General features: G+C 50.3%; 4 protein-coding genes across 6 annotated transcripts; 2 read left to right on the forward strand and 2 right to left on the reverse strand.

Moving 5' to 3' along the window:
- Window positions 1-93: 93 nt before the first annotated feature.
- WDR83OS (WD repeat domain 83 opposite strand) lies at window positions 94-13997 on the reverse strand. Its single transcript, XM_055429632.1, has 4 exons — window positions 13841-13997; window positions 1150-1255; window positions 597-694; window positions 94-491 (listed from the first exon to the last, which is right to left on the reverse strand). Exons 1-4 carry the CDS (start codon window positions 13888-13890, stop codon window positions 425-427), a joined length of 321 nt encoding a protein of 106 aa, XP_055285607.1. The 5' UTR covers window positions 13891-13997; the 3' UTR covers window positions 94-424.
- A 134-nt stretch (window positions 13998-14131) lies between these two features.
- WDR83 (WD repeat domain 83) lies at window positions 14132-18224 on the forward strand. 2 transcript variants are annotated; one of them, XM_055429631.2, is made up of 9 exons: window positions 14132-14366; window positions 14454-14574; window positions 14658-14763; window positions 15019-15067; window positions 15149-15275; window positions 16624-16691; window positions 16783-16891; window positions 16976-17090; window positions 18075-18224. In XM_055429631.2, the coding sequence occupies exons 1-9, from the start codon at window positions 14264-14266 to the stop codon at window positions 18222-18224; spliced, it is 948 nt and encodes a 315-aa protein (XP_055285606.1). In that variant the 5' UTR covers window positions 14132-14263. The 2 variants fall into 2 exon arrangements, with proteins under 2 accessions (XP_055285606.1, XP_055285605.1); XM_055429630.2 differs by having other exon boundaries at window positions 14132-14574.
- A 37-nt stretch (window positions 18225-18261) lies between these two features.
- On the reverse strand, window positions 18262-22044 carry DHPS (deoxyhypusine synthase). The gene is made up of 9 exons (XM_055429629.2): window positions 21717-22044; window positions 20949-21113; window positions 20635-20756; window positions 20455-20551; window positions 20260-20346; window positions 19720-19825; window positions 19536-19639; window positions 18568-18693; window positions 18262-18483 (listed from the first exon to the last, which is right to left on the reverse strand). Exons 1-9 carry the CDS (start codon window positions 21921-21923, stop codon window positions 18388-18390), a joined length of 1110 nt encoding a protein of 369 aa, XP_055285604.1. The 5' UTR covers window positions 21924-22044; the 3' UTR covers window positions 18262-18387.
- A 164-nt stretch (window positions 22045-22208) lies between these two features.
- GNG14 (G protein subunit gamma 14) lies at window positions 22209-25596 on the forward strand. Of its 2 annotated transcripts, XM_088839039.1 has the most exons (3): window positions 22446-22475; window positions 25290-25382; window positions 25471-25596. In XM_088839039.1, exons 2-3 carry the CDS (start codon window positions 25290-25292, stop codon window positions 25594-25596), a joined length of 219 nt encoding a protein of 72 aa, XP_088695165.1. In that variant the 5' UTR covers window positions 22446-22475. The 2 variants fall into 2 exon arrangements, 1 of the variants encoding a protein (XP_088695165.1); XR_016038099.1 differs by lacking the exons at window positions 25290-25382; window positions 25471-25596 and adding an exon at window positions 24026-24237 and having other exon boundaries at window positions 22209-22475.
- Window positions 25597-26359: the final 763 nt, after the last annotated feature.

A 26359-nucleotide genomic window follows, 5' to 3' on the forward strand; every position in this document is an offset into this window, starting at 1 on the left:
GGGCCCCACCCCAGACCTGACTGAGTGGGAAGGTGGAGCCCTTCCCTCTATTAGGACAAACAGCCACCATGAACAGGAGAGAGGGGTCGCAGAGAACAGCCAGAATGCAAAACTTTATTAACGGGTTTCAACAAGAAAATGAGTGGGTACACCTAGAAACATGGACAGCATCACCCCTGGGAGCAGGCAGGGTAGGAAAGGAAGGTGTGTGGGGGGGTAGGCCCAGGTATTTCCTCTCTCTGCTCCAGCAGCCGTGGGATCCCAGGGTCAGGGCCAGCTTCCCTCCGTCCAGCTGCAGGCCCAGAGACTGCCTCGCCCAGGGAAGCCCAGCACCGCAGCTGACGGCAGGAGGCTGAGCAGCCACGGGTGAGGCCTAGGGCAAGGTGGCTAGAGAGGCCCAGGATGTGACCCCTCTAGGCTGACATCACCAGGGGGGCGTCATGGGCTGAGGGTTCTGCAGATATGACATCACCACAGCAGAGATGGACAGCCTGAGATGGGAGAGAGGTGTCAGTCCAGGATGGAGAGGCGGGGTGGGGGGTGGGGGGCTCCCTCCCCTCCCCCAGGAGTCCCTCCCTCCCCAGACCCAGCCTCACATGAAGCTACTCATCATCTGCTTCGTGTCCTCAGAGCTCCGGGAGTTGGCAAAGCTGATGAAGGAGCAGTAGACAGCGACCCAAGCACACCACTTCAGCTGGGAGAGGTGGGTGGACAGGTGGGTTAGGTCAGTGAGAGGCACCCCAATGAGCCATTCCCCCACCGGTTCCAATTCCAGTTTCATCTGGTACAGCTCCAACCTTGATCCCCAGGAGTCCCTCAGTCTCAGGCTCCCAAAGTTAACTCCAGGTACCCAAGTTCTGGTCCTACTCCCTGAACTGCATCTCTGACCCCACCATGTCCCCTCAGGCCTAAGAAGCCTGGCCCTTGACATCCCCATCACCCTAAGGACCCCACCAAGTTGCCTTAAAGCCTCAGACCAACCTCCAGTGTGCCCACCCTGACCCGGACCTCTGTCTTCACGACAGCTCTGGCTTTCTCCACTTAGCATCACCCCAGCCCTGCCCCCTTCAGTGCAGGCCCTGCTTCATTCTGAATCCAAGGCCCCCTACTGTCAGGCAGAAATATGGGGAAAGAAACAGCCCTGCCCACCTTGAGCATGAGGCCACACATGCTGAAGATCATGCCGAGCAGGTTCATGTAGTCTGGTGTCGGATCATCCAGGGCTGGGTTACACTCGCTCGGTGGGGGCTTGTACCTGCAGCAGGCTCAGGGTCAGGGGCACTCAACTTCTGCCCCTAAGATGGGCAGATGCTTCCCTGGGCCTCCAACTCACAATCTGAGACCCATCCCCATTATTAAAAATAAAACCACAGGTCCAAAATGGAGTCATTTATGCTAGGCTATGCCACTAAACTGGGGCTTATTACCTAGCCTGAATGGAGCGTCAGCCTCCTCCAGAAATGTAGTCTCTGACATTGTAATCATCCTTTTTTCTGCTTATGACTTCCTTGTCCTACCTTTAAAAACCTTTCCGTTTCTATAGCCCTTTAACGCTCCCCTCTACTTGTTAGACGATATGTTGCCAGATTCATGAATCCTTCAATAAAGCCAATTAGACCTTTTTACTCAGGTGAATTTTGTTTTTCAAGAGATTTGGTGGCAGCAACAGGATCCAAAGTGAACCTCTGACATTCAAGGACAACAAGGAACACAAGGAGGGGTACCCGTGAATCCCCTTCTGAGTTCACTTTCTCGCTGTATCTGAGGCCGTGGGTAAGCGCCTCTCAGTCCTCAGCTCTGCTCTCTGTCATGCTCCCGACCTAATTGGCTTTCCAGCCAGTTCCCCATTTGTCTGGAATCATAGTTCTGTGTTGGGAGCTGCTGGTGGTTCTGACTACAGTTCCTCATTTGGCCGGAAACCCCAGGCCCTTGGTTCTGTTCCCAGATTCCTTGCTGGGATGTGCTGGCGGTTTGGTCTGCAGTTCCCCATTTGTCTGGAATCAGTCCACAGTCCCCACGTAGGGTCCACTCCTGGTTCAAGCCTTTCTCCAGCCCCAGGTTCCACATAGGGCTGTCAGTGATAGCACGCACAGGGTCTTTTTCTTGGCAAGGCCACAGTAACTGGTTATGGCTGGAGTGTTACAGTATTCATGTCTGTCTGTCTTCCTTTGTGTAGATAAAGGCCAGCCAAGAGAGATGGGAGCATCTCTGACCCCACCATGTCCTTTAATGAGTCTACCCATTGGCATACCTGCTTATTTTTATGGCCAAGAACTATAATCTCAGAAGCTGTAAATATCTACAAAAATGGCAAAGTATGACCAAAAACAACCTAGAATTACAATGGCTGTCATGGATAAGGTTTTCCTGAGACAAGACTCCCCTTGAAAGTGAGGGTTTCAGGACTTCCCTGGCGGTCCAGTGGTTTAAGTCTCCAAGCTTCCACTGCAGGGGTCTTGGGTTCTATCCCTGATTGGGGAACTAAGATCCTGCATTCCATGGGGCATAGCCAAAAAATTAAAAAAAAAAAAAATCCTCAACCAGACAAAGCTTGTAAAACAGCAACTGTACTTCCCTGATGGCGCAGTGGATAAGAACCCACCCATCAATGCAAAGAACACGGGTTCCATCTCTAGTCTGGGAAGATTCCATGTGCTGTGGAGCAATTAAGCCTGTGTACCACAACCTCTGAGCCTGAATTCTAGAGCCTACGAGCTGCAACTACCGAGCCTGCGTGCTGCAACTGATGAAGCCCATAAGCCTAGAGCCTGTGCTCCACAACAAGGGAAGCCACCGCAACGAGAACTCTGCGAAGAGTAGCCCCTGCTCACTGCAACTAGTGAAAGCCCGCACAAAGCAACGAAGACCCAACACAACCATAAATAAATAAAATTTTTTTAAAAAGCCACAGACCTTTTATAAACCGTTCCTAGAATCTTCCCTACCCCTACTGACTGGTCTATTATTCAAACATGCAAAACAAAGAAAGATGAATCTGACCGACTTTAAGCCATGCTTGCTTGGAAGCCCTCCTCCCATGGTGTTTCGGTTCCACGTGATAGTCACCTAACCTGCTCTAGTGGCCCTATTTGCACATATATTATCTCCTGAGATTAATGGATTGATAAAAATACAGAAGAGAGGATAGACCACCAGGCTGATGGAGCCAATGACCACAGCTGAGCACTTTGAAACGACCGTAGAGTGAGACCACAAGCAAAAATTCTCCAAGTTGTTGGTCTTACAGTTACAACAGCTCCAAGACCGGAAAGCTAAAATAATGCCCTCCTAGGGGTCCACCAACAAAACGCTGGCCCAAGGACCAGTGTCTCAAATGTAATCAACTGGGACACGGGAAAAAAGATTGTCCTCAAAGGTCTTATGCAAATTCTTCAACTCGAGTGCCCCCATATCTATCTCCTCAGTATTCCAAGGGATTCTCTGGTAAGCTGTTATCCGTAATCCCCTTAAACAGCCAAGGGGAAAATAAAATTAAATCTAATGGGAAACCTTGCCAAATTCTCATTGATACTTATTGTTGTTGTTCAGTTCTGTGACTCTGTCAGACCTTATCTCTGAATGCACCTGCCTCATACCTCTTGTTCCCTCTTCAGCAGGAATTCTCAAGATTGAACACCTTCCTTTGGTCCCTCACAGTCAAGCTATGTGCTGAGACTCTCACGTGTTTTCCTGAGAGTTGTTGTTGTTCAGTCACCAAGTCGTGTCTGACTCCTTGTGACCTCATGGACTGCAGCATACCAGATTCACCTGTCCTTCACTATCGCACAGTTTATTCAAATTCCTCAAATTCATGTCCATCGAGTCGGTGATGCTATCTAACCACCTCATCCTCTGCCACCCCCTTCTCCTTATGCCTTCAATCTTTCCCAGCATCAGGGTCTTTTCCAATGAGTTGGCTCTTTGCATCAGGTGGCCAAAGGAATGGAGCTTCACTGTTAGTCCTTCCAATGAATATTCAGGGTTGATTTCCTTTAGGATTGACTGGTTTGATCTCCGTGCAATCTGTAGCTATGTTTTTACCCCATTCCCTTAGGATGACAACTCCCTCAGAGTGAAAAAGAGGTTTCCTAACTGGAAGAATCTAACAAAAGTTCAGAGAGAATTTCTACCTCAACCAGTACAAATGACTCTGGGACTTCTGACTGAAAAACATTTTTTCGCTATGTGACATAGCCCTAGTCAATCTATTTAGGTAGAGCTCTCCTTTCTAAGTTAAAAGGGCTAAGACATCCATTTTCAATGGGTACTTCACCTTAAAATTTCCTGACCAACAGGAACCAGACCTTTTATGTTCTTACAATCTGTCCTGACAGAGAGGAGGAAGAATTCCAACAAAAGTTCCTGAATTTAATTGAGGTGTCTCAAAATCTCTGGGTTATTTATTTCTTTACTTTGGGCTGCATCAGATCTTCATTGCTGCACACGAGCTTTCTCTAGTTGCAGCAAGCCAGGACCACTCTCTAGTTTCGGTGGCTTCTCTTGTTGCAGAGCGCAGGCTCTAGAGCTCCAGCTCGGTAGTTGCGGTGCATGGGCTTAGCTGCCCTGCAGCATTCAGGATCTTCCTGGACCAGGAATCGAAATCCTGGACCACCAGGGAAATCCTCTGTGCGTTATTTCTAATATTGACATTGGAAGAATAAAAAATACAGAGCTTATAAAGATTCAGAGACACATAACTAAACCTATCCCTCAATTACATCAATATCCTCTGAAGCCTAAAGCCACACAAAGCCGCACACCAACAACAGAAGACCTAATGTCCCGGGGTAATTAGGCACACCCTATAGTAGCCACCACAACATGCAGATCCTGCCAGTCTGGAAACCTAATGGGTGAGGATGGTGATTTATCCATAACTTAAGAGCTGCCCCCCTACTCCAGCCCCAGGGGAACATTTCTTTTGTTTTTTTAATTTTTATAGGGAGTATAGTTGATTTACAATGCTGTATTATTTCAGGTGTACAGCAAAGTGAATCAGTTATACATGTTCATATATCCACTCTTCTTTCGATTCTTTTCCCATATAGGTCTTTACAGAGCACTGAGAATTTCCTGGGCTACATAGTAGGTCCCTCTTCAGTTAGTTCAGTTCAGTCGCTCAGTCGTGTCCGACTCTTTGCGACCCCATGAATCACAGCACGCCAGGCCTCCCTGTCCATCACCAACTCCCGGAGTTCACTCAAACTCATGTCCATAGAGTCGGTGATGCCATCCAGCCATCTCATTCTCTGTCGTCCCCATCTCCTCCTACCCCCAATCCCTCCCAGCATCAGACTCTTTTCCAGTGAGTCAACATGAGGTGGCCAAAGTATTGCAGTTTCAGCTTTAGCATCAGTCCTTCCAATGAACACCCAGGATTGATCTCCTTTAGAATGGACTGGTTGGATCTCCTTGCAGTCCAAGGGACTCTCAAGAGTCTTCTCCAGCACCACAGTTCAAAAGCATCAATTCTTCAGCGATCAGCTTTCTTCACAGTCCAACTCTCACATCCATACATGACCACGGGAAAAACCATAGCCTTGACTAGATGGACCTTGGTTGGCAAAGTAATGTCTCTGCTTTTTAATATGCTATCTAGGTTGGTCATAACTTTCCTTCCAAGGAGTAAGCGTCTTTTAATTTCATGGCTGCAATCAGAATCTGCAGTGATTTTGGAGCCCAAAAAAATAAAGTCTGACACTGTCTTAGTTATCTATTTTATATACAGCAGTGTGTATGTGTCAGTCCCAATCTCCTGATTTATCTTTTCCCTCAGGAGCTTCTGCAGGCTCAGCAGTAAAGAATTCACCTGCAATGCAGGAGACACAGGTTCAATCCCTGGGTCAGGAAGATCCCCTGGAGAAGGCAATGGCACCCCACTCCAGTACTCTTGCCTGGAGAATCCCATGGACGGAGGAGCCTGGTGGGCTGCAATCCATGGGGTCGCTACAAGTCGGACACAACTGAGCGACTTCACTTTCACTTTTCACTTTCATGCATTGGAGAAGGAAATGGCAACCCACTCCAGTGTTCTTGCCTGGAGAATCCCAGGGACAGGGGAGCCTGGTGGGCCGCCATCTATGGGGTCGCACAGAGTCGGACATGACTGAAACTACTTAGCAGCCAGTACTCTTGCCTGGGAAACCCCATGGACAGAGAAGTCTAGCAAGCTACAATCCATGGGGTCACACGGAGTTGGACCAGACTGAGCAACTAAACAACAACCAGGACTTAAGGGTTATTAGCAAGTTGTTCCCCTCTTCCCAGGTGTTCCAAGCCCGGAACACCACTTTGTCATAAATTCCATCAGGCTCAAAACACTGCTGTGGATCTTTTTCAGCCTTTTGCAGTACCCCTATAGATTCCAACAGCTGACGTCCGCTGCCTTAACTCGGAACAATCGGCAGTAAGTCTGGACACTCATGCCTCAAGGGTTCACTGAGGCCCCTTCTGATTTCTCCCAAGCACCCCATCAAATTGCCCCACCAGTCCCCAGGAAATGAGCTCCTTCACAACAGGTGGATGACTGTTTGCTGTGCTCAGTAACCAAAGAGGCATCCATAAAAGATTCCATTTATCTGCTGAAAAGTGATGGAAGAACTTTTCACATACTGTGGTATGGAGAAGTCATCCTAGCCAAGACACGACTGGGCTTAAACTTTATGCTCATTAGAACAGACCATCTTGTGGCCTCTCAGACAGACATCTGCTTTAACCATTAAACAGACCAAAAAAAAAAAAAAATGCAGTTATCAGACTGTGCAGAATGTCCACTTTGAAGGGGAGATAAATGTTCTTTCACCTTATCCCCACAATACCAATGTATCAATTCCTTTGGTTCCCTTGCCTGACCTAAGGTCATGCTGTCTTGCTGTGTACGTGCTAATCTGTCTCTTGAAACCCTAAGCAATGTACCGGTTGTGTCTGATGTTTGTTCTTTGTTTGGACAAGACAGAACTGTGCTTCAGGCATCCAAATGGAGCCGGGTGGCCTTGTTAATGCATCAGTGAGGACTTGAATTTTCTGAACTCTATCAAATTTAACCACACCACCAGCTATTCTCAAGACAGTATCTGCTAGCAGCTGCTAACTGCAACCTTATGGTCTCAGCATCTTCCCTTGTAACTATACAGTCAATTCAGTTCAGTTCAGTTCAGTTCAGTCGCTCAGTCATGTCTGACTCTCCGCAACCCCATGAATCACAGCACACCAGGCCTCCCTGTCCATCACCAACTCCCGGAGTTCACTCAGACCCCAACAAATCCTTGCTTAATAAGCACCCTTATTTACATTCCTTTTTTTTTTTTTTTACCATATCTGCAGGCATGCAGAACTTCCCTGACCAGGGATAGAACCCATGCCCCCGGCAGTGGAAGCACAGTCTTAACCACTGGACCACCAGGGAAGTTCCAATTATAATTCTTGACAAACAAGTTACATAACTGCAGTTTTTGCCTGAATAAGCCTCTGCCATACTATAGTCTGGCAAAACACAATTCAAGTGCTTTTGAATCTGTGTTTCCTGGGCCATAGGCCTCCATTTGGCTTAGATAAAATTCTTATTATACGTTGGTTATTGATTATTTCAGTTGACAAAAGGAACATAAACTCTCCAAGGGAAAATTAACAATTATATGTAGATAACGTTCATTACTTAGTGCTGAAGGACCCAGCTATCTCCAACAAGGATCAGGCTAATCCAAGAATTTCCTAGGCCTACAACTAAGTGACTGCTATGTGGATTTCTAGACTTGATTGACTACTGTAGACTACGGGCTCCTAATTTTTCTCTGTTCATTTCCCCACCCAATGACCTTCCTAAACTTCTAGTCCCTGAGCCCATTTCTAGGGAAGATAAACATAAGTAGGCTTTTCTGAAGACTAAAACAAGTGCAATAAGAACCACCAGCCCTAGACCTACCTAATTATTCAAGACCTTTCACTTTATTTGTGCATGAAAGAAATAACCAAGCCCTGAGAATGCTCACACAAGAGCATAGCAATAAACATAGCCTGTTTCTTATCACAGCATATAACTGGATTCAGTTGCCAGTGCCTATATCAACTATCTGGGGCTACAGCTGCAACTACAAAGTTAGTAGAAGCTTCAGCAGATCTAATCTGAGGTAACAGCATTTATTTACAGACTCCTCATGCTGTCCAAAGTCTTCTTAACTCTTGGGACTTCTCTGGTGGTCCAGTGGCTATGACTCTGTGGGCCCACTACAAGCAGCGTGGGTTCAATCCTTGGTCAGGGAACTAGATCCCATATGCTAAAACTAAAAGATCCTGTATGCTGCAACTAAGACTTGGAGTAGCCAAATAAATAAGTAAGTAAATAAATAAATAAATATATGCAGAGGGGGCATCTCCTGGTCTCCCAAATGTATTAAAAAGGCAAACAAACAAAAAACGGGTCTTCTTAACTCTGAATTGACTCAACGTTTCTCTGCCAGCAGATTAACCTTCTATGAGATCCTTTTGCTTCCTCCACTTACGCAACATCTTAAATGTTGCAACACCTTTAACTTGCTACATCACTACCCCTACTGACAAAGATGAGCCCCTTAACTGTCCTGTAAGAACATCCTGATATAATCTTGTTTGCTGATGGGTCATACTCGAAAATGAAAAAGGGATACCTTGTTCCCAAACTGATTATGCTATTACTAACCATTATGAATTACTTGAAAAGGAAACTTTCCATAAATGAAAGTGGCCCAACAAGCCCTTACCAGAGCCTGGCAATTATCAGATAACAAACTATTAATATTTATACCAAGAATTGGTATGCTTTCAGGATCATCCATGATTTGGAGATGTTATGGAAACAAAGGGGTTTTCTGAAGTCCTCTCGGGCCCCCATCAAAAATGGGCAACAGGGACTTCCCTTGTGATCCAGCGGTTAAGAATACACCTGCCAATGCAGGGGACATGGGTTGGATCCCTGGTCCTGGAAGATCCCACATGCTTTGGGGCAACTAAGCCCGTGCACCACAACTACTAAGCCCACGCTCTAGAGCCCGTGCTCCGCAACAAGAGAAGCCACCACAGTAAGAACCTGAGCACAGCAACCAGAGAGCAGCCTCTGCTCACCGCAACTAGAGAAAGCCTGCGCAGAGCCAGGAAGATCCAGGGCAGCCAAAAAAAAATTTTTTTAAAGGCAACAAGTAAACTACTGTCTTACTTTCTGAAGGTAAGAAATTACCTGTCATCAAAATTGAGACTCACACTGAAAGGACTGAACCAGAGTTCAGGAAATGCCCTAGTTGAGTTTCACGCAAAAACAGCAGCAACAGAGTCTATAAATATCATGGCATTGAGAATTGGCCCAGTGGTTAAGACTCAGCACTTTCCCTGTGGTAACCTGGGTTCAATCCCTGGTTGGGGAACTAAGATCTGGCTTACAGAGCAGTAAAAATAAATAAATACTATGGCACAGATGGATGAAGACCATTCTGCTTCAGCAAAATATGACCCTTCATTGCCAGACCCTGGCCATCTTGATGCCCTTGTAACATCAGTCTGTTCCATGGTTGTAAATTAGATAAACATTCAGGGCTATGGGAAACCCAAGATGGCCACGTGGTTCTTTTTTCCTTTCCTTCACCCATCATAGTGCATTTTAAGATGACTCGAATGACAAATAGACATGAGTGGGGAGACAAAATCACAAAAGCAGTTTACCACCAATGTTTGACCTGTCAGGTCTGTAATCCTGGAAAAACTATCTGTGTCCCAGAGGCCTCAGAGCTTCCCCGCGGGACCTTCTGAGCACCCACAGCTGGACTGTATCCAGCCGGCACTCAGCACGGGTTCTCAGTGTGTTCCTGTCACTCGACATACACTTTCCGAATGGGCTGAAGTCTTCCCCTGCCTCAAGGCTGATGCCCTCACAATGGCAAGGAAACTGTTAGAAGGTGTGGTTCCAACTTGGGGTCTACCTTCCACAATCTTCAGGGACTGAGGCATCCACTTCACTGGGCAAAATCCTAAAAGCCTTAATGAAAACCTTTCAGACTCCTTGGAATTATCACTCTCCTTTTCACTTATCATCAGGCAAGGTAGAGAGAACTAATGGGATTCTCGAAAACCTCTAAACTGCTTAACCTACTGAACTCCCTTGGCCTAAGGTATTGCTTCTGGATATGCCAACTGTTCCCAGTACCCTCTCTGAAAACATACACTCACTCCACATGGAACAGTCACCAGTAGACCAATGTCCATTGGTATACAACTTTCTGCTGATCCCTTGCTATCTAACATTAATAGGACCAGCTACTATAAGTCTTTCATGTCTTATGATATCATTAACAGGTTTAAGAAGCCTTCCCAGATCCCAACTCAAAGGATCCTGTTGGTCACAGACTGGAGTCTGCTGACTGGGTATTCTGAAAACATCATCAGAGGAAGATAGCTAGCCCTCAAGCCCCATGGGAAGGGACCTTACCAAGTGCTCCTGACCACTGACAAAGATGTGAAACAAGAAGGCACCGAGCCTTGGGTACACATCCCACAACTAAGGAAAGCTCCACCAGACATCTAGTCCTAAACAGACGCTGGAGACCTCTGAATCAAACTGACGAGGAAGAGAAGTAGTTGGCGTCAAGGTGGACTGCTTCTGTCCCAGACACAGGATCAAGACCATATGTTAACTAGACTGAAACCCTTCTTGCTTTTTCTTTTTTCACTCTGGTTTTCACCGGGAAAGATGATGTTCTCACCCTTATCTCCTAGGTCATTGCTGAGGAAAGCAAGCTTTCAGATCGCTGGATTTGTCATTAAATATTCCAATCTGGGGGCTTTCCTGGTGGCTCAGTGATAAAGAATCCACCTGCCAATGCGGGGCACACAGGTCCAATCCCTGATCCAGGAAGATCTCCACATGCCGCAGAGCAGCTAAGCCCGTGAACCACAATGAATGAGCCTGGGCGCTAGAGCCCAGGAACCCTAACTACTGAAGTCCGCATGCCTAGAGCCTGTGTTCCGCAACAGAAGTCACTTCAATGAAAAGCCCTTGCACTGCAACCAAGAGAGCCCCCACTTGCGACAATTAGAGAAAAGGCCACACAGCAACAAAGACCCGGCACAGCCATAAACAAATAAATATTCCAACCTGAGACCTCCCTGGCAGTCCAGTGATTAAGACTCTGTGCTACCAATGCGAGGAGCAGTGGGTTCCATCCCTGGCTGGGGAACTAAGATCTCGCACGCCACATTGCACAGTCAAAAACAAAAACAAAAAAATTCCAATCTATCCATGATGCTAGAGACCTCCTGGTCCTCCGTGTGATCAGCTTTTCCTTCTATTCTCAATGTCACAGGAAACTACAATCAAACCCCCGAAAAGTTCCTTATGCAATTCAACTTTCACAGCCAGAACAACCTATACCTTGTTTTTTCCTTTGTCCCATCATAACTGTACATACTCGATTAGACACAATTAACTGGTAAATCTCACTGCACTTCACCCCCACATTCTCATAGTACTCTAGATCAGCTCTGCCCCCACTCACTAAGAGATTTCACCAACTGCACCTATCTTTGCAAGGTGTTTGGAGCAACACTTTATATTTCAGGCTGGGAGAATCTATTTCCAAATGTGCTGAAAACCTAACTGACATCTGGCTTGAGCGGGTAAATGCAGTAATCCCTGTGAATGAATCCATTAACAGTAGCCCCCTAATGTAAATGGTCTGTGCCCCCATAGGGTCTGTCTTTGTCCATAATGGTTATCATTCTCCTTCAGCCTCTGAATGCCTAGACAGACAGTACAGAGGACAATGCCTTTTAAGTTATTTAACTGGGATCCTAACTTTCCACAAGGGAACTAAGACACATCATTGGTCAAGTCCCCTAGATTTACATCATGAAGTTAAAAAGAATGATGAGGATTTTGTGACTCAGGATTCGTGTCCTTTGGGAAGGCCATCAGCCCAAGAAAGATAATTAGATTATCTGGCCAAAGTTTTTCTTTTATAACAGAAAAGCCCTTGATCAGGGGCTTACCTGCTAGCTCAGACAGTAAAGAATCTGCCTGCAACACAGGAGACCCAGTTCAATTCCTGGGTCGGGAAGATCCCCTGGAAAAGAGAATGGCAACCTATTCCACTATTCTTGCCTCGAGAATTCCATAGACAGACCATGGGGTCGCAAAGAGTCAGACACGACTGAGCGACTAACACACTGTCCTTGTTTATCTTTTAGCTGAGCAAGGAGTGTCTATGCTGTGGTCAACACCGCCTGCTACACTGGATTACTCCTTCTGGGGAAGCTGAAACTCAATTACATAAGATCACTGAGCAAGCCAGCAGGCATAAGAAGGGGACTCCTTCAAAGGGAATTTTCTTTTCTATTTTTTTCTAAACCAGGGATTAAACCCTTGTTCACTGCCCTGGAAGCACCAAGTCCTAACCAGCACACCACCAGGGAAGTCCCAGTAGAAACTCTCTTTCACAAATTTGATTTTGCCTGGTGTCAATCCTGGAGAGCATGGCTCCAAAATGCACTCCGAACATTGCTAATCATCCTGTTTATTATAATCATAATAATCTCCTTAATGCACTGCATTAGGGAGCATATTAAAAAGCAGAGACATTACTTTGCCAACAAAGGTCCAACAAAGTAATTGTTTACTTCTAGTCAAAGCTATGGCTTTTCCAATAGTCATGTATGGATGTGAAAGCTGGACCATAAAGAAAGCTGAGGGCCAAAGAACTGATGCTTTTGAACTCTGGTGTTGGAGAAGGCTGTTGAGAGCCCCTCGGACTGCAAGGAGATCCAACCAGTCCATCCTACAGGAAATCAGTCCTGAATATTTATTGGAAAGACTGATGCTAAAGCTGAAATTCCAATACTCTGGTCACCTGATACGAAGGACTGACTCATTGGAAAGGACCCTGATGGTAGGAAAGACTGAAGGCAGGAGGAGAAGGGGACGACAGGGGATGAGATAGTTGGATAGCATCACCAACTGGATGGACAATAAGTTTGAGCAAGCTCTGGGAGTTGGTGATAGACAGGGAAGCCTGGTGTGCTGCAATCCATGAGGTCACAAAGAGTTGGATACGACTGAGCAACTGAACTGAATGCACTGGATTCTCTCAAAAGCTTTAAATCCATAATCACAGCCACTAATCATCAAGCAAATGATCTCCCTATGACTAGAACATCAGAAAAATAACAAGAGAATAACCAGCTCAGAGACTGCGAACCTGAAGCCAGCAAGGACCTGTGACTATCCCAGGGGTTAACTACGAATAGCACGCAAAAGAACAACAAAAACTGAACCTCAGAGTAGCACCTGAGAGTGGCGCTCAGGCCTTAAGTTTTGATCACATCTCTCAGTTAGACAGTCTGATTGGGGCGGGGGGTGGGGTGGCGGGGAAGAGAGGGAAGATTGTTAAAAAATGTGTACTTGGCCAAGCCACCAAATCGGGGCTTAATATCTAATCTAATAGAAGCTTCGGGTTCCTCCAGAAGTGCAGTCTTAGTCGGTCAGTCACGAATTTTCTGGTCAGCACCAATGAGGCAGTCTGTCACATGGGTTTTCTCCCCTCTCCATCCTTCAAAAGGAAAATGAGGTAACCCCCACCCAATAAGACCCTTTTCTCCCCAAAAGGAGACTAATATAATCTGAAATCATCCTTTTTTCTGTTTATGACTTCCTTGTACTGCCTTTAAATAACCTTTTCCTTTCTGTAGCTCTTTAGCGCTCCCCTCTACTTGCTAGATGGGATGTTGTCCAATTTATGATTCATTTGGTAAAGCCAATTATATCGTTTAAATTTACAGTTGAATTTTTTTCTTTTTTTAACACCATGACAACTAGGAACCTCACCTCAGCACTTTGTTGGGCCTCCGTGGGTCCGACATATTGTTCACGGACATAGCGAGTCAGAAGTCGCGCCTCTTCCGCTGCGGGAATCGCAGCTTCCGGCTTGGAAACACAGGATAGTTTTTAGAGTAACACTCTCAGCCCTCACGCTTCCGTTCCTATCGACGGTTACCGGAACTCCCCACAGCCAGGGGACAGAGAATTCGGAGAACCCAAAAATCCTCCTAGAAGAGCAGAAGTGGGGAAAGAAACTGGGAAGCTGGAGACAAGTTTCAGTGTTTCCAACACCATCTCCAAAGAGCCTAAATGTAGAACCCGGAAGTGAGAAGTAGTCTATGGAGGACAATAATAAGGTTACACCCTCCCAGGGCAAGGAATGCTTCCGTGCCGGCGCGTGTAAGGTTGCGAGGAAGGGAAAGCCGAGGGATGGCTTTCCCTGAGCCAAAACCGCGGGGCCCTGAGCTGCCGCAGAAACAGTTGAAGACGCTGGACTGCGGGCAGGGGGCGGTTCGAGCTGTGCGATTTAATGGTGAGCGCCCTGATCTTTCCGAGTCCTCCTCCCTCCTCCCTCCTCCTAAGGTCGGCGGCCCAGTAACCCCCGCCTGGTGTTCCCCAGTGGATGGCAATTACTGTCTGACTTGCGGCAGCGACAAGACCTTGAAGCTGTGGAACCCGCTGCGGGGGACGTTACTGCGGACTTACAGCGGCCACGGCTACGAGGTGCTGGATGCGGCTGGGTGAGCCGGGGGCCAAGGCAGGATCGGGGCGCTGAGGCCAGGAACAGAAGTAGTTGCTAAATTTTCTGTGCTCTGCCTTCTAGCTCCTTTGATAACAGCAGTCTTTGCTCTGGAGGTGGGGACAAGGCGGTGGTGCTGTGGGATGTGGCGTCAGGGCAAGTCGTGCGGAAATTCCGGGGCCACGCGGGAGTGAGTACAAGCAAGAAGGGGTCTCATTAAAGCAAATCTGATTTGTATGTGGGTGGTAACAGGGATCCGCCTCCCCCGGCAATTACATACAGCGCAAGGATCCTTTCCCATGGCCCCCACTTCATCAAGCCCCATCCTTGCAGTTGCCCCCAACTCTTTGATCTCCCCTACCCTTAACCTTTTTCCTTTGCTTTAACTTTCACTGGGAACCCTACTTTTGTCCTCATCCTCTAAGCGGCAGTTCCTGTTTCACAGAAGGTGAACACAGTGCAGTTTAATGAAGAGGCCACAGTTATCCTGTCTGGTGAGTCCAGGGCCTTGGCAGGTGGGCCCAGAGACTGCCTCTGCCCTCTAAACGTGATCCACTTTCATGCTGGCCTTACAGGCTCTATCGATTCCACCATCCGCTGCTGGGACTGTCGCTCTCGGAAACCTGAGCCAATACAGACACTGGACGAAGCCAGAGATGGTATATCCAGCGTGAAGGTGTCCGACCATGAGGTCCTCGCAGGGTGAGTGGGACCAGGACCTTGTCGCTCTCCAGGTGCCTCTGAGGTTCACAGCTGTCTCTGTACTTAGATTAAAAAATCTGCTCTCCTCTTTGTGCTCATAAGGCCCTGCGTGGTCTGGTTTCTGTTGTGCTGTCAGCTTTTATGTGGTTGTTATTCAGACGCTAATAAGTCGTGTCCAACTCTCTTCGACCCCAGGCACTGTAGCACTCCAGGTTTCCCTGTCCTTCACTGTCTTCTGGAGTTTGCTCAAACTCATGTCCGTTGAGTCAGTGATGCCATCCAACCATCTCATTCTCTGTCGCACCTTTCTCTTGCCCTCAATCTTTCCCAGCATCAGGGTCTTTTCCAGTGAGTCGGCTTTTGGCATCAGGTGGCCAAAGTCTTGCAGCTAATTTGTTAGATATGCCACACATGCTTCCACTCTGGGACCAACATGCAGTTACCCTTTCTCCACCTGGACTGTTCCTATACTACTTAAGAGTGTGTCTGAGTACCTCCTACAGGTCCCATTTTTAGTCAGTGAGCATACAGCAGTGAACAAGATAGAAAAACAAAGAAAACTCCTGCCAATATAGACTTGACAGTCTAGCTGCAGGAGACAAAAAAAAAAAAAATCCCATGCAGGGCTGCCCAAGTGTTGCCACAACCTGAGGGAGTGCTGATCCCACCACTGAGGGTGCTTGGACTGCTTGGCCTGTTGGCCCATCCAGTTCCCACACATCCCCCCCTTGAAGTGAACATGGTTGGCTCCTTTCTCAGCCTCAAGTCTCAATTCCAATGTCACCTCCTCAGGGAGCTGATGCCCCTCAGTCAACAAGGTTCCACGCTGGTAGCAAGTGCTCCTGGCTTGGTAGCAGCTGTGTTCCAAGTTTCCACACAGGGTCTGGCCCAGAGAGGGAGCTCAGTAGAAAGCAGAAGCAGATGGAAGGGGACTTGATTGGCCTTTGGGTCTGAGTCTTAAAGCCATTGCCTCAGAATTCCACTTATTTTATATATATATATACTTATTTTTAATTTACTTATTTGGCTGCATTGCGTCTTAGTTGCAGCATGTTGGATCTAGTTCCCTGGCCAGGGATTGAACCCAGGCCCCCTGCATTGAGAACTCAGAGTCTTAGCCATTAGACCTCCTGGGAAGTCTCAGAATTCCACTGTTGAATTCACTTCAGTGTATGTTTTCCGTGGCTGATCCTAAGCATGACGTGACAGTGAAGGGTACTGGGAAGGATAGGTGCTAGCCTTGCCCTCAGGGCCCTGGCCAGGTGAAGAGGGTACAGGGAAACCAAAGCTGGAGCCCTGGACCTACCGGCCCCTGCAGTGCTTCAGCTGCAGCCACCCTGTCTTGCAGTTCCGTAGACGGCCGGGTGAGGCGCTATGACCTGAGAATGGGGCAGCTCTTCTCAGACTACGTGGGCAGTGAGTGTGGCTGGTGCTGGGGGGCAGGCAGGGAAGGTGGGGACAGCCCAGGGGACCCCAGCCTGACATGCCTGCCCTCCCCTCCCCCCAGGCCCCATCACCTGCATCTGCTTCAGCCGGGATGGCCAGTGCACCCTGGTGTCCAGCCTAGACTCCACCTTGCGGCTTCTGGACAAGGACACAGGGGAGCTGCTGGGCGAGTGAGTCCTCAGGGGCGTGGGCCCCTCCCTCACCCCCAGTAATGCCCGCCTCTAACCCCCGCTCTGACTCCACTCACTCCCCAGGTACACGGGCCACAAGAACAAGGAGTATAAGCTGGACTGCTGCCTGAGCGAGCGCGACACGCATGTGGTCAGCTGCTCTGAGGACGGGAAGGTGTTCTTCTGGGACCTGGTGGAAGTGAGCCTCCCCACCCCCACTCCATGCTGGGGTGCCTGCCCTGTCCTTCCCTGAGTCACTCTCAGCCCTGAAAGGGGGTGGGGTTCTGTTAGAACTGGGGGCTAGAAAGAAGGAGAGAATGAAGAAAGAAGGGCATTCCTGGCAAAGGCCACAGCACATGCCAAAGCTTGGAGGTGTGGCGCCCGTGCATCGGTCAGGAAATGGAAGTGCTGTGGACAGTAGTGGTAGCAGGATCCAGGTCAGGAGGGGCCACTGGGACTGACCCTCGGGGAGGGGGGCTGATGGTGGCATCTCACCCCAGGTGAGATGGGGCTGTAGTTGTTCAGGAAATCTGAGCCACGTCTGAGCATCCCTGTGGTTTCCCGCCTCGAGCCCTGTAAGCTCTGTCCTGACGTGTCTCAGCCTGGTGGGGGCGTCAGAATGGGAACTGACCAGCCAGGCTTCATGGGGTCAGGGCTGGGGCTTGGCTACAGAAGCAAGCCCCTTAAAGGATGAAGGAACTGGAGGGCCTTGGAGAGTTGAGGAGCCAGCTCTCCCTTTGGAAGCTAAGGAGGCACCAACGTTTTGCCTACTCCTTGAGGGTCCAGTAGACTGGCAGTCATCCTGAAAGGGAGGGCACATGAAAGGACATTTTGCAGGTGAAGAGAGAACCCAATATGTTGAGACCATGACTGCAGGATAATAAAAGGAGTGAGCATTGAGGCTGTCAGGTTGGCTGGTGGAGCCCAGATGGCAATCTCTAGGCACAGTCTAAAGGCAGAGCCAAGAGGATTTACTGACAAAAGAATTTGAGATGTAAGAGGAAGATCCAAGGTGTTTGACCTGAGCACCTTCAAGGACAACTGACTGATGGGCTCAATTTGGGACTGATTAAGTTTGCGATGTCTGGGAAGCAATTAGAGGCATTATAATGGAAACCAGGGGAGAGGTGGCCAAGAGGAGAGAGACACACTGATGCCCACTGCCAACCCACTCACTCCACAGGGTGCCCTGGCGCTGGCCCTGCCTGTAGGTCCCGGTGTGGTGCAGTCGCTGGCCTACCACCCCATGGAGCCCTGCCTGCTGACTGCCATAGGGGGCAGCATCCAGTGCTGGCGGGAAGAGACCTACGAGGCTGAAGGTGCCCCAGGCTAAAGCAAGGGGACCCACTGCCAAGGACAGAGACACAGCCTAAAGAGGACCACTGAGGTCATTTATTCTAGACATGCTGCTGACCAAGGAGTGGGGAGGGGCTGGGTCTGCAAACTAATAAATAGAGGAGGGGGTGAGGCCTCCCTGGAGCTGCACCATCCAGTGTTCAGTCCTCATTCTTTTCGGGTGTGAAGGCATCTACCTTCTGGGCAAAGGTTTCAGCCACAAGCAGCGGGAAGACCAAGGAGGCGTCAGCATAGACCTGTGGAGGGGACCCAGGTGAGCCAGGGGATCCGCAGCTACAGCCTAGGAGACCCTGTGCTCCAGCTGGCTGGCCAACCCTCACCTTGACAGGCTGTGCATCCATCCGGATCTTGCCCCATGAGACAGCTTCATCCGGCCGGGCGCCTGAGTCAGAGCCATCAAACTCCTGGGCAGTGTTGATGTAGACGGCATAGTCAGCGCCATTCCGCTGTGGGGAGGGACAGAATGGGCTGGTCAGCCAGACAGACTCCAGGGCAGGGCACTGTAGCTAAAGGCAGAGGGATGTGTCCCAGATACAGGAAGCCCTTGGCCTTCACTGCAAGGGAAGGGCTCCATGTCAATACCTGGGCCAGGTCGGGGTGTCATGGGATGCTGGGCAGTGGGCAGCTTTGCTCCAGACTCACCTCCTAGGTAGCAAGAGCCCACCCACATCTGCCACCAACTCTAGAGACCTCCGCACCTTTTCCCCTTCCATGGTCCCCACCCCAGTCCCACTGTTTGTTCCCCCCACAACAGCCAGAGGGGGCCTGTGAGCACCTGCGTGGCCCACAAGGCCTTGCACTCTGTGCCTGTCAGCTCTGGCCTCACCTCCTCTCACTCTCCCCTTCACTGGCCTCCAGGATGTGCTTACATCAGGCACCTCAGAACCTCTGCATTGGCCAGTCCCTCTGCCAGGAACTCATCTCACGCCCACCCCCTAAGATAACCACATGGTTCATGGGAGCAACCGCTGAAAAACCTCTGCTCACAGGTCACACTTCCCAGGAAGCTTTCCCTTTTCTGAGTAGCATGCCTTTCTCCTGCCCTCTTTTCATCCCTGATTTTTCTTTGTAGCCAACACTGCCACCTGATGTACATGTCACCTTGTCACTGGTTTGCGGTTCATCTCCCCCCACTAGAACATCAGTTTCAGAAGGGCAGGTATCTTGACCTGTCTAGTCCACAACTGTTTCCCAGCACATGGCATGGGCCTAGTACACAGGCCTGTCTGCACAGCAGGCACGAGTGCCACCCCCCACTAGGGACCACACAGCCTGCATCCCTGCTCACCATGAGGTTGGCATTGGCGATGTGGTGCTTGACCATGCCACCACCCAGGATGATCATCCCTGTGCGCTTGGCGAAGATGGCCTGTGTGTTGATGAGCCTGAGGTCTGGGAGATAGGGCTGAGTCAGGCCACTGCAGGCCCAGGCAGCCCTCCTCCCTTGCTCCTCTGGGACCCCAACATCTTACCCTCAACAATGTCCAGGACCAGGCCAGGATTCTTGTAGGAGTGGAAAAAGATCATGTCACCCAGCGAGCCATCTGTGAGTGCTGGGCTCAACACAGGAATATGGTTCTAGGAAAGAGCAAGACAGGAGGGCGGCCGGATCTAAGCCCTGTAGGGGCACCCTGCAGGTGTTTCCTCCTCTATGCCTGATTCTGGGCAGGGTACTTAACTTCACTGGGGCCTGACACATGAAAAACGGTAGTTCTTGTTTTTCTGATTGCTGGACCCCCCAGAGCCTCTGAGGAGCATGGGGCCCTTCAAGAGTCCCCATGGGAGCTGCTAAGTATTGCCCATCCTCTTCCCAGCATTCTAGGAGTAGAGCCAGAATACCAGATCCACAGTCAATAGCTGTGGGACCTCAGACAAACTGCCTAACTTCTCTGTTTCTGAGGCTCCTTACATAGGCGCAGGGATGAGGAGACTAGTACCAACTACCCAGGTGGCTGTGAAAATGAAACAACACATGCCAAAGCCTGGCATCTTTGCCCCCACCAGTCCCTCACCTTCTGGGCCCAGTAATACACGGACTCTGGGTTGTTTATCTCCTTGCCAAGCCGGGCGATCATCTTGGAAGGTGTCCACTTCACACCCTAGGAGGAGACATTGGCTTCAGGCAGTGGCGCCTCCCCTGACACCCACTATGCCACCAGCAAATGCCCCGCCCCCCAACCCCCAGCCCCAGGTTGCTCCAGCCTCACCTCTGTGTTCTGCTCCAGCACCATCTGGTCCAGAATGGGCATCAACCAGTCCTCAAACTTGCAGTAATTGTCATTGGGCACCAGCAAGTTTCCAATCCTTGGGACAGAAGGTGTATGGGCATCAGGGCCCAGGACCCTCAGCCTGCCTTACCCAGCACCACTCAGCCCCCACCCACCCACCTGTTGATCCCGTTCTCACGTAGCTCCTTCCCCCTGAGGCTGAACTCGCCCAGGTATGTGGGTGCCAAGCACTTGATGAAATCCTCCTCCACACCCCCAGCTGTGGTCACCAAGACGTCCACCTGCAGCCACAAGGCAGTGAAGTTATCCCAAGCAGAACTCTTAACTCCCAACTCTCATCCAGTGACCCCCTGTGGGGAGCTCTGCGGCAAAACAAAACTGACCCATATCTCCCTATGTCACTTAAATGACCAGTAATCTTATTGCCCATTAAGACCCAGAGAGCTCAAGGCCACACCCACACCAGGTCCCACCATGTTGTGCTGCACGAGGTAGCGGATAGTCTCACGGATGCCTGAACTGATGAGGTTGGATGTGTAGCCCAGAAAAATGGTGCAGCCGGTGAGTGGGCGTCGGCTCTGGGTCAGGTCTGCATGTTGGTCTTCATCCTCAGATAGCGGCTCGAGTTTCTTCTCTATCTAGGTAAGGGCAAGGTCGAGTTAACCTCTGGCCCCAGATTCCACCCCAAGGACTCACGGTGGGTTTCGGTGTCAGACTCCCCGCCCAGGATCTGCACACTCAGGGACAGAGAACCACTTCTACCTGGAACAGGGGAAGGAACACCCCTGTGTACGCTCCGCCCTGTTCACAGCCCAAGTCTCAGGTTACACGCTTAGGGTTTGTCCCTTTTCAGGAATCCGAGAGCATCACTTTTTCAGGCCCGACCTCTCTGCCCACCGGGAAAAGCAATCCCAAGCTCAGGTCCGGGCGGGTGTAAGGCTCCTCCTCCAATTCCTTGCTCAAATGCACTTTCTAGCCCAGGCTCCGCCCCTTCCATAATACTTTCAGTTCAGTTCAGTTCAGTTCAGTCGCTCAGTCGTGTTCACCTGTTGCCTATAACGCCCGCTCCCCGGCCCCGCCCCGCCCCAGAATCAGTCCCAACCACTCCCCAGCACAGAAACTCCCGGGCCCCATATTCTCTCCCACTATTGGAGAAAGAACACACCTCCCAGAGAAGTCCCGCCCCCAGCTACCGCAGGGTGCTACTGGAGGCCACGCCTCCTCAACCCAGGAAGCCTCACCATGGCGTTGACTTGCTGTACCGCGCGCCCGAAGTTGGTGGCTTGGAAACCAGTGGTGCTGAAAGCCTCTAGCAGTGCGCGATAGTCCACGCCGCGGTTGAAGTCGTAGCCCCGGACCTGTGCGCTCTCGGACGGCAGTGCCGAACTGTGCTTCAGCACGGCGGCCAGCGCCGCCGCGGGCGCCTCCCTCTCCAGGGAATCCTCCATGGTCCTGCAGCTACACTCTCAAGTCAAAGCCGCCCCAGGCCAGCCCTGTGGCGGCCTCGAACTGCGCTAGGTCCCGGCACGCACTTCTGTAGGAGACTCAAGGCCTGGGGAAAACCTGGGGAGGGACGGAAGTTGTGTAATCACATGACCGGCCGCGCCCGGAATCCAGGGCGCGGCCATCTTGTCTTTACGGTCCGTAATACGGAAGCCGCGAGGAGCCATTATTTATATTCCTTGTGTTCCCAGCCGCCGATGAATGATTTTTACTTTTACTGCCGCCTGCTGGAAACCCACCGCGTTGCGTGGAGCTTGCAGGTTCGTGTCTACCCTCTCAAAGAGAGAATGGTTTCTTAGACGTTGCAGTTAGACAGAATTCGAATCACCAGGAGGCATCAGACAGTTTCTGCTGCGGAGAATCTCTCGTCAAACAGTGATCGCTGTTCGCGTCTTGCAAGTCTCCGGAGCCTCCATATGCGGCATAACCCCTGGTCTTCTGTCTTTGGCAGCTGAGCTGCCACATCCTCTGAGAAGTCTTCCTTGACCTTCCTCTGGGTAATGGATCTCCTGTGGGATCCAGGGCTGACATCTCTTTCCCTCTAGCGAGCCTGTGAGATGCTGGAGGATGGGGTCTGTAATCTCATGGGTCCTCCTAACCATGCATAGGGTTTAGTCCAGTGAGACCCCTGTAATCACTCACTCTACAATTTATGGAGTCTACAGTATACACTGTGTGCTTCCCTGGTGGCTCAGTGGTAAAGAATTCATCTGCCAATGCAGGAGACACGGGTTTGACACCTGGGTCGGAAAGATGCCACATGCCTTCGAGCAACTAAGCCCATGTGTCACAATTTTTGAGCCTGTGCTCTAGAGCCTGGGAGCCACAACTACTGAAACCCACGTGCCCTAGAGCCCATGCTCTGCAAGAAGAGAAGCCACCAAAATGAGAAGCCTGCACACCACAATGAAGAGTACCCAGTAACCAGCAATGAGGTAGAAACATTCCAGCACAGTCAAAAATAATAATTTTTTTTTTTTTTTTTAGAAAAACCCTCTTGCTGTGGCTTCCCAGTAAGAGTAATACTCAGGCTCTTCCCTGTGGCCTAAGAAGGCACTGACTTGCCTACCCTCATCCCCTACCACTTGTCCCCACTCACTCTTCTTCAGCTCCACTGACCTCCTGACTGTTCTAGAGCCCACCAAGCTCTTTCCTGACCAAGGGGCAGTGCACTTGCTGCTCTGTCTGCCTGGAACACCTGCTTACCCAGCTCCTCCTCCTCTGGGCCTCAATCCAAATGTCACCTCCTCCAAGAGGCCTGCCCTGACCACCGGCTCTTGCTCTTACCTTGCTTTTGTTATTTTTTACAATACACAATATATTCTGTTTACTGTTGTTCGTCCCTCCCTGACTAGAACAGCAGCTCTGTGAAGGCAGGATATTGTCTGGTTTCACTGCTGTTCTCTTCACTCTGTGCAGTGCCGGGCACACACTGGGATCGCAGCAAAAATGGATGAAACACACACAGAGACGTCAGGGTGATTCGTGAAGAATGAAGGAGGGGGTTGAAAAGGATTCAGAGAGGACAGAAGGTGCCAGAGCAGGCAGGGCCCTGTGGACTGTAGTAAGGAGGGTGCATTTTATTCTCAGAGGCTGGGAAACCATAGGAGAGTTTTTAAAATGAAAGACTCGGATTTATTTTTTCCAATTCCTAATATTGTGGTAGAATACACGTACATGAAATTAACATTGTAACTTTTTTTTAAAAAAAAAGAGAAAGCTTTGTAGTCTGTCTCTTCTTTAAAAGATACTTATTTGACTGTGCTGGGTCTTACTTGCAGCATATTGTATCTTTAGTCATGGCAGGAGGGATTCAGTTCCCTGGGATTGAACCCAAGCCCCCTGCATTAGAATGTGGAGTCTTAGCCACTGGACCACAGGGAAGTCCCCCCACTGTAACCATGTTTAAGTCCACAGTTCAGAAGCATTAAGTACCTTTACATTGTTATACAACCATCACCTCCATTCATCTAAAGAACTCTTTCATCTTCCCAAACTGAAACTTTGTACCCATTAAACACAACTCTCCATCCCCCTTTCTCCTCAGCAACTGGCATTCTGCTTTCTGGGATTTGACTACTCCTACCTCACTGGACGAGTTGACTCACTGGAAAAGACTCTGATGCTGGGAAAGGTTGGGGCGGGAGGAGAAGGGGACGACAGAGAATGAGGTGGCTGGATGGCATCACCGACTCTGTGGACATGAGTTTGAGTGAACTCCAGGAGTTGGTGATGGACAGGGAGGCCTGGTGTGCTGTGATTCATAGGGTCACAAAGAGTCGGACACGACTGAGCAACTGCATTGAACTGAACTGAACTGATTCACTTCGCTGTACAGCAGAAACTGACCCAGCATTGTAAATCAACTATTTCAATAAAAAATTATTAATTAAAAACAAAGAACGTTGGTCTGACAGCTCTTGATGAAGGATTAAATGTGGGACTACTGGAAGAAAGGAATGAATGAGTTAAAGATTGGAACCAGGGCAGTTGTGAATTTGGGGTGGCAGGTGGTGAATTTGGGGGATGGAGGTTTGGGGTTGGGAGAGAGGATCCAGAGTCCAACTTGGAACCAGGGCAGTTGGGTGGATGGTGGTGAATTTGGGGGATGGAGGTTTGGGGTTGGGAGAGAGGATCCAGAGTCCAACTTTGGCCAAGTTAGGTGAGAGACAACTGAGAGGTGGGGGCCAGGGACCAAGGAGGGAGGATCCTCATGCGGGTCAGAGGTCAGGGAAGAGGCTGGGATGCAGGGGAAGCCATCAGTATAAGTGAGTGAATTGAGTCATCTGTGGATAAGGACCCTGGGTCATGAGTATAGACAGACACAGGAGAGGCAGGGCTGCACCTGAACCAGGGTTCACACTATGCCTCCTCACATCAGAGAAGGAGCCAGTTAGCAGGGGATCAAGCAGATCTGTGACAGCCCGGGGCCCCTACACTCCCCCAGCAAAGGTGGCACACGACAGAGCAGCCACTGTGCCTCCTGGGGCAGGGACCCCCTTGGCCTCGGCAGCTGCTGTTGCCGCTGGTGACATTTCACTCAATGAGTGTCCTGGCTTCAAAGTCTCTGCAGGCATTGTGGGGGTGGGGGCTGTTGGAGAGGCCGGGCTGGTGCGGGAGGGCTCCAGAGCAGGGCTGCAGGAGGAGGACCGAGCAGCCAGGAGTCAGCCGGAGCCTTCAGCTGAGGTATACGGTACAGGGGCTGGGGAGCAGATGCTCCCATGCCTCAGGCACCAGGGACATAGGAGGAGGTAGGAGCTTGGGGTTTGGGGTGCAGCCTGCTGCCTGTGGCCCTGCTCACCCTCCCTCAGATGTCCAGCAAGGTGACCATTGGCAGTGACATTGGGCAAGCCCGCCGGGCTGTGGAGCAGCTGCGGATGGAGGCGGGCATTGACCGTGTGAAGGTGAGGAGCAGGGTGAGGTGGGCGCGTCTGAGCAAGCGGGGCAGGTGGACGGCCCAGCCCAGGTTGGGCTAACCGGGCTGCTCTGCAGGTATCCAAGGCAGCTGGCGACCTGCTGCAGTTCTGCACAGAGCAGGCCAAGAGCGACCCCTTTCTCGTGGGCATCCCGGCCGCCACCAACCCCTTCAAGGAGAAGAAGCCCTGTGCCATCCTTTGAACCCTGTAGCCTGGACCACCCAGGGGGCCTCAATAAACTTGAAGTGAGTGCTCCTCAGGGCATGGCTTGGCCAAGCTTCCATGGTGGACTTTGGGTTTGTAGGGCCAGGTGTGGGGTGTACCTGGCCCAGCCTCCCTCCTCACCCACGCCAGGGTCACGGCCACTGAGGCACACCCTGGACCCTGAATAGAGGAGCATGCCCCTCCCTCAGCTATTCCTTCCCTGACTACCCCCTTCCCCACGGCCTAGGGTAGCATTAGCAGATGCCCGGCCCCACTGCATGAACACTCAGGGTTAGAGTCCCGATCTGCGTATCAGCGCGTGTCACACACATACACACCCACACAGTTCACACATGCAGGCGCCATCATACAGACAACCGCCACTTCTCAAGTGTCTCCCTCTCCCTCACAGAAAGCACAGACAGGGACACCGTAACCATGCATAGAGAGATCAGTGGTAAAGAACCCGCCTGCCAACGCAAGAGACACGGCCTCGATCCCTGGGTCGGGAAGATCCCCTGGAGAAGGAAATGGCAACCCACTCCAGTATTCTTGCCTGGGAAATCCCATAGATAGAGGAGCCTGGAGGGCTACAGTCCAAGGGGTTGCAAACAGTCAGACATGACTGAGTGACTAAACAACAACAGCAAACCACATATAGAGCCTGACTGACCTCCCTGGGTACATTTGGGCACACATGATCCCTGAAGTGCACCTGGCAGGCACAGGCGCACCCAGAATTTCCCCACCCCACAAACACA

The sequence above is a fragment of the Moschus berezovskii genome, chromosome 8 (genome assembly GCF_049115385.1).
Source record: "Moschus berezovskii isolate FMDL1 chromosome 8, NW_MosBer_1.0, whole genome shotgun sequence".
In the NCBI taxonomy this organism is placed as follows: domain Eukaryota; kingdom Metazoa; phylum Chordata; class Mammalia; order Artiodactyla; family Moschidae; genus Moschus; species Moschus berezovskii.

What these genes read in the sequence shown, in the direction of transcription:
- WDR83OS (XM_055429632.1), bottom strand. Translation starts at nt 13,890, where the DNA reads ATGTCCGTGAACAATATGTCGGACCCACGGAGGCCCAACAAAGTGCTG. An exon ending in TGTGTGGCCTCATGCTCAAG is followed by an intron (nt 695 to 1,149) that starts GTGGGCAGGGCT and finishes CACCTCTCCCAG; the next exon opens with CTGAAGTGGTGTGCTTGGGT. An exon ending in CAGATGATGAGTAGCTTCAT is followed by an intron (nt 492 to 596) that starts GTGAGGCTGGGT and finishes CTCCCATCTCAG; the next exon opens with GCTGTCCATCTCTGCTGTGG.
- WDR83 (XM_055429630.2), top strand. Translation starts at nt 14,264, where the DNA reads ATGGCTTTCCCTGAGCCAAAACCGCGGGGCCCTGAGCTGCCGCAGAAA. An exon ending in GAGGTGCTGGATGCGGCTGG is followed by an intron (nt 14,575 to 14,657) that starts GTGAGCCGGGGG and finishes TCTGCCTTCTAG; the next exon opens with CTCCTTTGATAACAGCAGTC. An exon ending in CTTCTCAGACTACGTGGGCA is followed by an intron (nt 16,692 to 16,782) that starts GTGAGTGTGGCT and finishes CCCTCCCCCCAG; the next exon opens with GCCCCATCACCTGCATCTGC.
- DHPS (XM_055429629.2), bottom strand. Translation starts at nt 21,923, where the DNA reads ATGGAGGATTCCCTGGAGAGGGAGGCGCCCGCGGCGGCGCTGGCCGCC. An exon ending in ACCTCGTGCAGCACAACATG is followed by an intron (nt 20,757 to 20,948) that starts GTGGGACCTGGT and finishes TTGTGGCTGCAG; the next exon opens with GTGGACGTCTTGGTGACCAC. An exon ending in CGTGAGAACGGGATCAACAG is followed by an intron (nt 20,552 to 20,634) that starts GTGGGTGGGTGG and finishes TTCTGTCCCAAG; the next exon opens with GATTGGAAACTTGCTGGTGC.
- GNG14 (XM_088839039.1), top strand. Translation starts at nt 25,290, where the DNA reads ATGTCCAGCAAGGTGACCATTGGCAGTGACATTGGGCAAGCCCGCCGG. An exon ending in CGGGCATTGACCGTGTGAAG is followed by an intron (nt 25,383 to 25,470) that starts GTGAGGAGCAGG and finishes GCTGCTCTGCAG; the next exon opens with GTATCCAAGGCAGCTGGCGA.